The following is a 14,439-nucleotide window of genomic DNA, read 5'->3' as shown; positions in this document are numbered from 1 at the left end:
AGAGAGGGGGTCAAGGAGCACAGGGGGTGGCCAGTGACACCAAGGCACCTGGGGAGATGCAGATGCCGGAGCAGCCAGAGGCACAGCGAGGAGGGGACAGGGCTGCTCAGGGGATGCCCTGCCCTGTCCTCCAGCTCCTGACCGCCACGTGTGTGCAGGGCCATGTGCCAGCCAGCTCTGAGACACCTCATCTGACAGCAACAGATAACTCATGGGGCATCTCATGGAGTTCATGCCCTGGCTGCCATGCCAGTGGGCAGCTGAGCCTGTGTGCTGATGGCAGCCTGTCCTGCAGTGCTGGGGCACAGGGCCAGCAGGCCAGTTTGGAGACAGGAGCATCATGGAGACCCCCAGCACAGTGGGTGGTCTTATCTTCCACAACAAGCCAGATGTCCTCTCTCCAAATCCAGCCACTCTGCACCACAAGAGCAGTGCAAGGGATGTAAGTCCCTTGCAAGTGTCTGGCATCATTTCTGGCAGCACCGGGGTGAGGTAAAAAAGCACATGAGTGAGGAGGGATATGGTGGCATGCCTGGCACCAGTTAGCACAGCCCTTTGTCTCTCCTGCTGGTCCTGTTCAACTCTCTGCAGTGGCCTACAAAAAAAAAAAACAAACAACAAACTACAGAGAGTTTATGATTTTCTATTATGTATGAAAGGAATAGCATTTCAGAAAAAAAATTAATGTGCTTGTGCTTAGACAGGCAGGAAAGCAGAAGGACAAATTATAACATAAATATTTGTAGTGGGAGAATTATAAACAGGAACAGAGCTGATTAGCTTAGTTTGCAAAATGCTTATTTGACAAAAGGCCTCTTAGAAAGTAATGAATCCTCTGCAAATGATAAAACAATTCATTTAATGGAGTTCGGATATTAAAACCTTTAATGTCTCAACTGCATGATGCACATTTCTGTAGCAGAATTTCCCTTTTGGAGAAGAAACATTTAATTTAGTTTTTAAATTAGTTATAAAGCCAGGCCATAATCTGGAAAACATTATGCACATGAGCAGTTTTCAGGGAAAAAACTGTGTGTACCAGGCTCAATGGGAGGCTCATGGGCAAACATGCATGTGCATCTACAGGGAATGGGCATCACTGATGAGTTGTATATCACTAAGAAAGGTTCTATTCCACAAAAACAAGTGATCACCGTCATCAGTGGGTCTAAAGAAAACATGTATTCAAGCAAGTGAAACTTTTTAAACTGTTTCACCAAATGAGGACAACCTCAGTGGGAAGGAGTGGTGGTGGTGGGGGTGCTCTGTGCTCAGCCAAGCCCAGCAGCAGCTTCAGGGAGGTTACAGCTGGGACTGTGGGCAAACAGTGGGTTTGGAAACCATGCTTTGGTGTCTGAGCCTCTGTGCTGGGTCACAAGTGTCTTTTCTGGTCTCAGCTGTACTTCAAACCCAGCTGAGAGAACATCTTTTACATGGCTGTTTTCCAAGCAGTGGTCAGTAAACCAGGAAGAACCCATCACAAAAAGTCACCAGCAAACCAACAGAAGCCACCCCTTCCTTCATCATTCTGCTCCCTCATACTTCCATGTGTACATAGGAGGAAGCAAAAAAACTGGAGCGGTAATAAAAACAATGAATATTTAGTGCTCAGACCAGGTTTACTTGGTTGCTTGGTAGTCCATGAAAACTATCAAACCAGAATGGACATGATGAGCCTTGAATTTTCTTTCCCAGAAAAAAAAAAAAAAAGAGAAAGAAAGGTTTTCATTTCTTAGGCTGCCAAAAGGTTATTTGATCGATTTAGCTTGAGAAAACAGTATCTGCTTTACCCTTTGTCAGGGGAATCGTGTTTTTGGGGCTGAGGGCTGGGGCTTGCTGAGCTCAGGCCTGATTAGAGGCTGCTGACACATCTGTCCTGTAATGTTCCACTGAGCGCATGGGCTATGGTTCTGCTTCCATCACAGTCAAGGGCAACTTCCCTACTAACGTAAGCAACAGCAGGGATGACCTGGTCTGCACATCTCCCTCAATTTAGACCATCATAATGGTGACAGATATAAAGCAAAGCTGCACCCTCTCAGTACCACCAGTGCAGCACACAGGGTAGAAATGTCCAATTTAACCATTGCACATGATAAATAACAATAGGAGAAGAGCAGGGCAGTGTGTTCAGTTTCCTTTTAGTTTTGTTATGCAATGCAGTATCAAAGAAGCACAAGAGAATTAAAAGCAATACTTAGAGTGGAAGAACCCCAACTTCTTAAGGAAAACTAGAGATTATATTTAGCTAATGTTACTTATTTTACTAAGTGTTAAACAAACAAAATCCTTTCAAGATAGCAATGATGTAATTTAGAATAGAAAAATAACTTCTGATAGCTTAGCTGAAAGGTTGAATGGCACTAACAGTGCTAATAAAGTTTTATTTTTGGTATTAATTTCCACTTATGAAACCTAGCTAAAATGGCTTTCCACTTTAACACACCTTAAGCATTTTCTTAAAAATTCTGCTTAGTCAGAGCAGAGAAATTCAAAGCACACAGAAGGTGTCTGCCTCTTCCATTCTTTCTCACATCAACAAGGTTGCATTAGAAAAGTGAGAACACTTTAAACTGATAAAACTGAAGATGACAAGAGCTATTAGACCTGAAAATAGGATACTTTCAATTATTTATATGAACTGCTCAGCACCCTCTAGCAAACAGTTTCAATGATTTTGAGTAATCATATGCAGTCTTTGAAGGCAGTGGCAATTACAACACTGATAGAATGGGCTGCTGCATATATACACACATATTTCTTAAAGGAAAGCACTGCAGTGTAAACTTACATATATGGAGTATATTATTCTGAACTTTCAGTCATAGACCAGTTTCTGGCTCATCATTTTACATTTCAATTCAGATTTGGTCACTAAAGAAGCAGATTTCTTATTTTGATGACAACAAATAACAGAAGTAGGCTCAAACACATTGAAAGCGACTACATCCAGATTATAAAAATCTGGATATCCAACAGAACAAATCATTAGAGAATAGAAAGTAAAACTCTGAGACAGAAAAAATCAGAGACAGCTCATGACAAGGGCTGTCAGAAGCATTTTGGCATTTGCTTGGGAGGTGTGTGCTCCTGTGCAAGAGCTTCCTTACACACCAGCAGATTGTGGTGGCACAGGTTGTCACACCAACAATGCCAGCAGCACCTTGGGCACTCAGCCCCACCAGGAATTCCATGTCCAGCTTCTCATATGATCTCCAAATTGCCCGAGGTGGGACACAGTCTGTGCCATCAGCCCACACCCTGTGACAGGTGTTCCACTGTGCAGGTAATTGGGTAATTGCTTAAAAAGAGACCTTGGCATCACCTTGGGGAAAAGATCTGGTTGGGTGGGGGTGCCTTGCTGCCAGAGCGGCTTTACATATGCTAATCCTGAGTAGATGTCTGCCTTCCTCTAGGCTGGGTTTATGGGGTCGATTTCCCCTTGAGTCAGGCAGGGCTTGCAGCGTCTCACTCCTCCACCACTGCTTGAAGCTTGGAGGCTACACAGGTCCCCTTGTGACCCTCCCATGGTGTTTTTAGGGGATTTATCAGCTCTATTTATCATTGGCTCTTCAGTGAAAGCTGCATTCCCCCTGCAATAGATGACGGCAGAGCAATCCTGCTATGCTTCTGTCACACACTGCAGACCCATTTCAGACATTACTAAAAGACACAGAAGAACCAATTGCATGTGGGTTTTTAAAGGCAGATGAGATACAGCCTGAATGATACAGCTTAAGGTGAAGGAGGAATCATCAAAACTTCTTTACATGAAAAAGAAACAGGAATGGTGTTCTTGGGTTATCAATCAGGCTGTTCCATACCATTGCTGGGAAGGTCTACGCTTCCATGTAAGCAGTTGCAGCCACTTTGGAATTCCATTGCTACTTGGTCCTGAGGGACTACAAGCAGTGGAAATTATGTGTGTGTAAATCTTTACTGCAAAAAGCACTATTTGGTCCCAAAAAGTATGAAAACTATGAGAAAAAAATTACACTTTTCATTAGCAAAAATGTCCCGCTGTTTCATCATCTCAAAATTGACAAAACTGCTTATACTGCTAGTGAAGCTGCAAGTTAAGGAGAAAAAAAAAAACCCCAACCACTACAATAAGCAGGGTTGCCCCACTCAGTGAGCTCCTGATCTGGACACCTCTCAATCTGCAGAAGGGAGAACCTTTCTTAATTACAGAAGTCAATGTTAAATCTTGGTAAAATACCAGGTCGTCACAATTTTGTGTAGAGTTTGCAATGCAGTGTTCTCCTGTCCTGCAAACAGTAAGCACACACAGCAGACAAAGCACATCCATACTATACCAGGCAAGAAAAAGTTGAAAACTAACAGGCGCTGGCTGAGGCTGGGCCAGGACGGTGTGGTTTCCAGCTGAAGCCAAAATGGTGTCTGCTCTTACCTGGCCACCTGCAAAAATGATAGGTGCAGAGGCAGGTTTGGGACGGTAGGGGATGGTGGCACCTTTGGGTGGGGACTGCAGACAAAAACACAAAGCGGTCAAAATGTAAAACAAAGCAGAGCTTGTATTAAAACGATGTCTCTTTTTATAAACACTGGTCACCTCAGACAACAAGGCATGCAGGTAACCCACCCAGCCCACCCTGCCCCCCACCCCATCAGACCAAAAGCATGCTAGAGGCCTCCTGTCTGGGCTTCAAGGGAGGAGCTGAGGACCTGAGTGCATGGCCAAAAGAGGCAATGGTGACATCTGTGGTTTCATTACTGCCACTGTCAGATGAAGCTATGAAGCTTCATTACACAAGTTAAGGCATTTCATGAAACAGGGGCATGGTCGATGCCTTGGAAATTATGGGCATTTTCAGTAAGGGTTAAAAGGCCCAGATTTTTATATAAATTTATTTTGTGTATCATTTAATCTAAGGGCTAAAAAATTGCCATCAACATGAAACTTACTGGTCTGATGCAATGACCTGACCCTAAGGAAGCAAAAAGTCCTGGCAGGTCAGAATAATTTTTATTTTAAACAAGACCTGGATGTTTTCTGCCCTATTCTACATCAGAACAAAATGTGTTTCTTTCAGAATGCCTGCAGCTCTGTTCTGGACCTGGTTGTTGTTCAACAATATCATGACAGCCTTTGACTGCTAAATCTTGCTGCAAGAGGCCCTCAAACACCAGGAAAAGCAGAGTTTAACTGAGCCTCTGGAAATCCCTGGCTCAGGAAGGGCAAGCAGCACCTCAGGGGAACCCAGGGCAATTGGCAATTATTAATAATGTGTTTGAGCATCTCCTGAGTGAGAAGGGACGCGCAGGGTGCCCACTCACCTCCAGCATCACCACGCAGATCTGCTTGACGCACTGGATGATGGCGTCGGGAGTGCCGGATATGGTCACGGCGCGCTCCGTCGAGTTGGGCAGCATGTCCCCTGCCACCTGCACCTGCGCTCCTGTGGACTTGAGCAGAGACAGGGCAAAGACACTGTCATTGCCATGCAGGCAATGGCACCTCTCCAGTCATTCACTGAGACAACAGAGGGGGTGCACCCCTAAACTTTTTGTCCTTTCTTTGCTGGATGCGGTAGAGCCCGTATGGAAACTCCTACCCTGGACATGGATTTGGTCATTCAAGCCAGCCTGCCAACACTACCACCCCAGGGAGGTTAGTCCTCAGCAGATGAGACCTAAACTTCATGAGAAGCATTTTAACCCTCTCAAAGACTGACAGTTTCAATGCTGACTAAAAAGTGAAAAGGGCGAAATGAAGTACTCTTCAATAATAAAAAAATAAGAAGAAACAAACCCCAATAATTGAAGAAGCTCAGCTAATCAAATGAGTCACTCTTTAATCTCCTGATAAATGGCTCTTTAATCTACTGATGGCTGACTTGTGTCTCTTGTTGAAATTCAGGCTTCCTTATGCTATATGGTACAGAAGCACTTCTAAATCATAATTAGTGTTGATTAAATTAACTTTTAGCTCATTAATGAAACCAAGAAAGTAATGAGCCACTTTTGGGATTCTTTTTTGCACTGTTTTGTAAATTTCATCTTGGCACTAGTGTGTTTTAGTTTAAAAAAAAAAAAAAGGAAGCCCAAACAACCCTTGACATTACTAAACAAACACAGAAGACCTTTTCAGTGAATAGAGAAAAACACAGGCATTTGATGTTGACCAAGCTCTTTAACATATTGCACAAAAGATCTATTCCTGACTGTTATGCAATGCAGCATTTGGGCTTTAAAATACAAGTATTTTCAGTAACCATTGCCTTTGTGTCAGTCAGCAAGGAGTTAATTTGTTTTCCTGCTAGTTATACACAACACATGTTATCCTTCTTTCCAAAGACTGATTAATGTACTGATTTCATCTTCTGTTCACTAGTGCTGTTTAAGGCCAAAGTATCAATTCCATGCCCCATAACAGATTTTGGAATTTCACTGTAATTTGATTAATCCCTCATGCTTTTACTTTCTTTTTTTTCATAATCTTATCTCAAAAATAGTACTGTAACCCTACTGTTTCTGGGTGCATGACTGAACACAAAAGACCCCTCCTTTTGCAACTGTCCAGTATGTTGTGTGATGATTACATTAGATCACATCTTGGGCTGGATGCTCCTTGATTTCCCCCTCTTTCCTGGTATTTGCTTTTTAATGCACATTCCTGGGTATCTGTGCATCCAGCACAAAAGACTGCCAAGTACCAGAGTGATTTATGCATTTACTCCCAGTGCTGATCTTGTTTATTCTCTGACTTTGGTCATTTATCAGTAGCAAAAAACAAGTAATATTTTGTCCATTATCCTTATGCTTAGGAAGATGTGCAGTGTGACTTCTTGCTACATTAACCTTATCAAAACACCTATTTGGCCAAAACCTATCCTTTTACTTCCTTGTACCAGACTACAGGCAATTGCTCCTGAAACTATGCTCACCAGGACAATCACTTCAGTCACTTATTTAGCCAACAGACCAATCTCACCTTTAAAAACCTATGTCTTGGGCACATTCTCACAGTGCTCTGAGTGAAGTTACCAATATTTAATATAAAATCCAAAGTATGGACAGCTGTAAAACCTAGAGCTAAGCAATCACTAGCACACAGTTCACACTCATGCCTGCTTCTATTTTAACATAACTAAGAAATCAACTTAAAAGCTCCTTAAACCTACTGTCTTGGATCCACATTTTACTTTAAAAAAAACAGAGTTTCAACTTCGTAGAACCTGTCAAAAGCTTTTGTTTTGACATTAATTAATTAATTAATAATACATTTTGATGCAAATTAAAAAAAAGTGATCAACATGTTATCTTAGTATTCAACACTTCATCCCATGTTGGAATGAATATTGTCCTCCAGAATAACAATCCATTTTTCTGAAATGTCCTATTCAGATTTTCTCTATAAAACTGAGCATGTACCTGATTTTCTTGTATGAGTGGTTACAAACACTAGATCCTTGGCTTGGCATGGGCTGTATTGTTATCAATCATGCATGGAAGAGTTAAAACAGGCACTGTATGGTACTTTTTGCATTTTTTGGTTAGACAAAAGAGTGGCTCCTAGCACCCTGAATGAATACCTCTAGATAAATTCTGGACTAAGAAAAATTCTGCATGTGTTTGGAATGCATCAAATCAGGTCACCTGTGGCCCAGTGACATTAAGGAGAAACAGAGAAGGAGCATGAAAATCACACTTTTCTAGAAAGTAGGTCTATTAGATTGGAATCCCCAGTGCTGCTTGGGCTTTTCTCTGACTGTAGGGGTGGTAACTAACTTGGAAATGGCTGCAACTCTTTGACTTGGGGTCCCCTGAGTATTGATGGGCAGGGACCTGTGCTGGAAAAGAAACTTGAAAAGCCATTTGCCACTGTTGTTTTGCTTAATTGTGCATGAAAGACTTTATACACTGTAAAGCTGTTTCTCTATTTCACATGTGGTCTTTAGTGTCCAGAAAAGTACAAATGCAGCTGTGCTGGACCCCCTGCTTCTCCCAGACCAAGGCTTTTTGACACATGCTCATGTTGGTGTGATCAGCAAAGTGCAGTGGGTGATGCTGGCAGGGCACACTGCAGCAGGATGCTGAGCTAGCCAGTGTCCCCACCACACATCCCAAGACTTACCTCCCTGATTTCCTTGATTTTGGAACCTCCTTTTCCTATGAGGGATCCACACTGACTTGCTGGGACGACGAGCCGCAGTGTTACGGGCGGTTTGCTTGTCACCGAGCTGTTTGTCATCGAAGCGTTGATGTCCTGTAATCACAGTGCCAGCCAGCATTAGCGGGGCATTTGTCACTCCTGGTGAGCACTGAAGGGCTCACAGCAAATGCCCAGGCAGTCTGTGGAGACCTGGGGAGTGTGCAACCAGCTGTGGCTGGTTTTTGTGGTAAGGAAAGCCCACCACAGCTCTGCCGGTGCTACACTGTAAGCTTGAAGCTGCCTGTGCCAGAGGAACCCTTCGGATGTCTGGCATTGTAAGATCCTTGCTGTGGCACCAGAGGGCAGGACTAGGAGGAGGAGGTGGGGTCTGCCACTAAACCAGCCAAAACAGATGGAAAAGGCAAAGAGGATTTTGGACTCACAGGCTTCCAAAACCTGTTTCAGTCTGTTTTGGTCTCTTTTCCACCACCTCAGTTAGAAAATTTATACTGTGTAATATATCTCTACATTTCATGTCTCTTCCCAGATTGTATTCAAAGGAAAATGGTTAAAACAAGGAATGACAAAGAACATGTGAGTAATCTGAAGCAGAGAAAATCAGATGATTTTGATAAATCTTCTGCTGCCCTCTAGATTTAAATTCTCTTTTGTAGCAGGTCCATAAATATTTGTATACAATAGTTATGTATTGTACTACACAATTTCTAAAATATTTTCCATCATGGTTATGTAACCAAAGTACAAAAAGCTCAGCAGAACAGTAATTGCCTGTGTCCAGGTAATGAAACACACCTGTGTATCCCAATGTCCAATGAGACTACATTACACATTCCCATAAGCACTTCAACTTGTTGCAAGGTTTAAATTGTTTCAAATATATTTTGTTTGTTCAAAATCTAGTAGGCAAGATAAAGTAATCCCTCTAAAGATTTCATCACAGAGGAAAAGATAAATTTTACCTTTCCACTGATCAGTGGGATGCTTTGAGGGAACCTAGGATGAAAAAGTAAAAAGCCACAAGCTGCACTGCAGCTGCTCAACAACTCATGAGAATTTCAGAGAGTTTTGGTAACACTAGCTATGAGCTGAGAAGACTCATCTGTGAGGTGGCACAGCACAGCTATTATACTCTCCACAGGAATGTTACCAAAGACTAGGACAGGGATGAGAAAATATGCATTTCCTATTAAGTCACTTATGATGCAACAAGAGCTCTGTCAGACAGATCTGATGTGATTTCCTATGCTTATAAAGACTATCACTTTAACAAAAAACAAAAACCCCAACCAACCAACCAACCAACCAACCAACCAACCAACCAACCAACCAACCCTGCCAATATTGTGCAATCAGGACTCCAAATTATAAAAAAAAAATCTACAACACAACTACTCAGCACTTCAAGCAACTCTGCACATCTCACTGAACCAGCGTGGGAGCCCTGTGACACCAACACTGACTCCTACGGTATGTTCCCAGTTTTGATGGCAGCACTCTTCCATCCAAGAAAAGGCTTAGTATGACCTTAATTAGCTTAAAAGAGAAGAAAATAAAATCTTGAATGGAACAAGGCATTGCTGCAAGTGACAAGATAGCTACTAAATCATTCCTCTGCCAGTCAGTAGTAACTCATACTCTGTTTAGTGGCTGTGTCAGTGAGAGACTGCAATCCAAAATAAAGCCAGAGGGATAACAGAATTTTGCAGTACCCATGTATCCGAGATGAAGTTAAGCTGATTTTTCAGCTGGAAGATGACATCTCTGTATCATGTTTGTGTCAGGTGGAGGCACGTGTAGGTGAATAATTCTGTTCAGCCACACAGCACGAACTCTCCTACTTCCATATCATATGCAGCCTGGCCTCAAAGCCTTCACTGAAATTTCTGCCTTCAAAAGCACTTTGCAGGAACTGGAAACCACTGCTCTCTTTATTTTGTCCTCACTATTTAAGAAAAGCAACATCTAAACATGGGGGCTCAGCAGCATGGAGTGCATACAGGAATTATTCCAGCTTAAAAACATGACAAAGGAGAAACAAGCAGAAAAAAAATCCTCCTCAGAACTGTAGGCTTCTGAGTAGGGATGGCTCAGGACTTTCCCACAGAACAGTCATCTTTCAAAGTGGGAGATTCTTATTTATTTAACTCTTAACTTTTTGTGACATTGCATCCATTCCTCCAGAGCTCAGGCAGACACTACAGCTGGACCTTGTGTGGCTTTCTCCTGGCTTGCTGGGCTGCTCCTCAGCAAGACAGACTAACTGGGAGCCTGGAAGTGCTGAAGAGCCAGCAGAAGCTCTTGGCATCCCCAGGTCATAGCACATAAGGCTTCCCAAAACTAACCTGGCAGCTCAGAATTCTACCACACCTCCAAGGAAAAAAAAAATTTTTTTTTTCTGGTTTCAAAGAAAATGTTAAACTGTCCAATTTCCACAGCAAGGAGGATTCTGTGAGGTGGCTTCTCCCTTGGAGATGACCAGCACAGCATTGATCACAGTTGTACTGGCAGGAATTTATGTTTGTCAGAAAGGTATCACCCTAACTGCTTTTAACACCTTTTCTCTTCTTCTTCTTCCTAGAGCCAAACAAGTGCTTCATAGATGTTTACAGAGGAACAAGGATTCCAAAATTCCTTTTCTTACTCATCTGGAGAAGGTCTGACTACCGAGCTGTGCCTGCTGGCTTTTCCAGTGCTTCAGTATCATGTGCTTTCAGAGTATTATGCAGACCTACAAGCAAAGCTAGAGCTGCCCCACTGAAGTTACAGCTTCACCAGTGAAGTTACAGCTACATTTCGTGGGTCTCAGCCTCCAGTCCAAAAATGACTGCACTAAAATGTCTCCTCTTGCAGTTCCAGGGGTCTGCCTGGGTTAATGTCATTTTCTAACAACTCTTTGCCCTGCAGTGAACACTTTAGGTATTCATTTAAATACCTACTTAGCTTGTAAATTCATCATAAGACTGCTTGAAAAGCAACTTCCATTAGGAAGGCTGTCAAAGCAGAGTCATATAAGGCTACAGAAAAACCAGAAGATAAACCCAACCTTTCTCATTTTTTTGTCTCTCTGACATATTTTGAAATTTTTACTAACATTACAAAAGCATTCCAGGACTTCCTACACCTGCTTATCTCTAGGTATACAGCTGTAGGGTGGAAATTAAGGGTTCAAGGTCTCATGTGGGTGTGCATGACAAATACCAAAACAGTCCCTCAAAGCAGCAGTCTTACACATGCACCTTTTTTCTTCTGTTTCAACATAGCTGCAATAACCAGAGCTGGACTGAATCTTCATATGCTGAAGAAATCTCCAGCATATGCATGAAAAACAGCACTTGGTAGCTAGCTAATTTGTAATTTTTGAAACAGCACTTTATTTTGCCTGCAGAGCATTACAGTTACCTCATTTTATTGGCAGGAAGATTTATAGGAAACCTAACTGATTTTATATCTATATATATATAATGTATTATATATACAATATGTATTATATATACATATTTCTTTACTGCTGTTCTTTTAAATAAACCACAAACCAACTATGTTAAAACTAAATACAGATATTTCAGAGCCGTACTTGATCTGCAGAGATTGCCAATACTCCTTTGCTAATGCCCATTTGAAGAGCCCAGGCTACCCTCTAAAACCTGCAAGTGCAAATAAGTGCAAAATACAGCCAGACGCCTGAATTTCAGCTTTCTTTGCCTATTGCTACCTACAGCACTTTCAAAGACTACGTGGTGTTGGGTGGTGGGCTGGGGATCTGATGCCATGCAGTGTTTGATGTTTGAATGAAACATGCATCATTATTTCCACTGGGTACTCATTTTGGTGGGAACTGGCAGGGATTATCTGTGCTAATGATTCTCTCAGCATTTTACAGGATGAGGAACATGTTTTTCCCATAGAGAGCAGAGACACTGCTCTCTCCAGGATTCTCTGGACTGGAGGGTATGGCACTGTGCACCAAGCTACCTCTTAAACTTAGGAGAAAAAGGGATTGATCCACGATGGGTAGGAGATGAAGAGGAGAAAGAGATCACAATAGGAGGTTTAGAAATTGGGTTAGATAGAATTACTTGTGGTTCTGCAGGCTTAAACCTCAAAATCATTACTATTTCATTAATAACTGGCAAAAACCTCCCCAAGCATTCTTATAAAATGTGCCGAGCCACAAAAGTAAGACATTTTATCAACATACTGAAAGTTTGGAATATCACGCAGAAGATCTGAAAACCCATGAAGGACTGAAGAAATATAAATGGGATTAACACCTGCAGCATTAAAAAAAGTCATTTGTCTGGAGCCTGACAGGAATGTTTGCCAAGACTGAAGAGGTGGAAACTCCTCAGCAGGAGCTGGGGACACCCACCAGGCAAAGCACGGGAGTGTGCAAAGAATTAAACTAGGAGGAGGTGAGCCATTTCCATCAGTGGCAGGGATATGACAGTGTGATAAGTAGGATAGGGGACTGTTAATACTGTTAAATAAGCCTTTGTGGAACTTCATTTGCAACCTGTCCACAATTAACACAGACATTCAAGATAAAATGTAACTGGAAAAAGGTGGAAAGGGACTACTAGAGTCATGAGAGGGGTGGGGAATGCATCCTCTGAAAGACTGGGCTTGGATCACTCTCTCTGGCAAAAGCAAAGGTATGTGGGGATAAAATCAGCTTCTAAATACATATCTAGAAAGGGAAACCTCAGGGATGGAAAGGCAAGAATTATCTAAACTAATGGCCAGAACTGGCATTGAAACAAAGCTGCATGAGCTGTTCATTAATAAAGTCAGGTGAGGAGCGAAAAGAAGGTGTCTGATTATTAGACCTGAAATTGTGGACCAGTATCAGGAAAAAGACTAGTTTTTGATCATGCTGTGAAGTTACAAGTCCAAGCCATATAGTTGATTCTAGAAGATAACTGCATCTGGTGACTTATGAGCTCTCTTCTAGTTGTGTTGCTCTAAATTGGAACATTTGCCATGTGTAAATAAAGGCACATGTTGACAATTCTCATCAATTCCACCATCTCCCTGTGCTATGGGGAGATGTGGAGACTAACCTTGCTGACTTGGAGAAATGAGAACTCTTAAGAAAGGGATTGACATCCCTCTGGTTCAATCCATCCTGGAGAGACCCCGCCCTTTGCTTCAGCTGCAGGTGACTCAGTCTACCTGTCGGCAAGCTCCTCCATTAGGAGAAGGGGAACTGCTTCCTGCAGGGGCATCTGCCTCTCCAGAGAGGACAGGAGAGCTGCCTGGACTAGACATATGGTTTTCAAAAGTAGAGGGAGTTAAATCCTCTCCAGAGTGACCAGGGTTCATGTTCTGTACTCTGCTGCCTTTTCTGCGAGGTTCTCTTTTAAAATGGTGACCATATCTAATTGTAGCTGGTCCATGAAACTGAAGGAAATCTCAGCAATTTAGATACAGATCTGCACAGAACACTTACATTCACACAGAGTGAATTGAACTCCTGCATTACTTACTCTGAGTGCCTTTAATTGGTTTTAAAGGACAAGCCTTAAATGTAGTAATTGGTAATCATATAGCTTGTTTAAAAAAAAAAAATTCTAGTTAAATGAGTTATATATTCATTTTGACATATATAACATTTACATCAATACCAACTGGATTCATACAAACAGAGTTAAAAGTTAGGCAATTATTCTTTTCAAATCAAACCCACAGTGGGAAGAGAATTTTTCCAAGACATTTTTCCTACCATTAGCACACATTACTAGAAGCAATTGCTTTTCCCTGAAGCCTCCAAAAAGCAAAAGAAATGATCAAACATCTTGTAAATTTACCCATTATTTTTCTTCAGCATTGCTGCCAAAAGCATTTATAAAAATATAACCACTTTCATCGCTATTAAATAGAACATTAAACAAATCCTATTTAACATTAAAGCAAACATGAGAAAATTCAAACAGTGTTTGCATTTCAGCTTGAAGAGAGAAAAAAAAATTATTTGCTTACCTCTTCAAATTTTAGTGCAATCATAGAAAAAGCTTTAAAAATTGCATCTGTTGGGCCTGTTATTGTCACAATTCTCTCTGGACAAGTGCCTTCTGAAATATTGATTCGAGCACCACTCTGTCAAAAGGAACAAATATTTTTCAAAGTTATACTTCCCAGGGAGCAAACAAAGTAGGATTAGGAATATAGTTTGAGAAGGAATACCTTGAGGCATCTAATTCCCTCCCTTGCAACTGCAGACCCAACATCATATAATTTCAGCATAACCTGATCACATTCCAAAAATTCATGTAACTGCAGGAAGCCGGATTCTGTCTGGGTAA

At 41.8% G+C, this 14,439-nt stretch overlaps 1 protein-coding gene across 12 annotated transcripts in view; it reads right to left on the bottom strand.

The window, feature by feature from the left end:
- The window catches only part of LOC132082512 (poly(rC)-binding protein 3-like), a 496,107-nt gene that overhangs the window by 30,997 nt on the left and 450,671 nt on the right, over positions 1-14,439 (bottom strand). For all 12 annotated transcript variants that reach the window (XM_059487243.1, XM_059486931.1, XM_059487391.1 and 9 more), the window contains 4 exons: positions 14,117-14,233; positions 8,099-8,230; positions 5,299-5,427; positions 4,343-4,486 (listed from right to left, as the gene is read on the bottom strand). In XM_059487243.1, coding sequence (XP_059343226.1) covers positions 4,343-4,486; positions 5,299-5,427; positions 8,099-8,230; positions 14,117-14,233 — 522 coding nt within the window. The remainder of the gene's footprint in view (positions 1-4,342; positions 4,487-5,298; positions 5,428-8,098; positions 8,231-14,116; positions 14,234-14,439) is intronic.

The sequence above is a fragment of the Ammospiza nelsoni genome, chromosome 1 (assembly GCF_027579445.1).
Source record: "Ammospiza nelsoni isolate bAmmNel1 chromosome 1, bAmmNel1.pri, whole genome shotgun sequence".
NCBI lineage: Eukaryota > Metazoa > Chordata > Aves > Passeriformes > Passerellidae > Ammospiza > Ammospiza nelsoni.
This window is presented reverse-complemented; position numbering and strand designations above follow the sequence as displayed.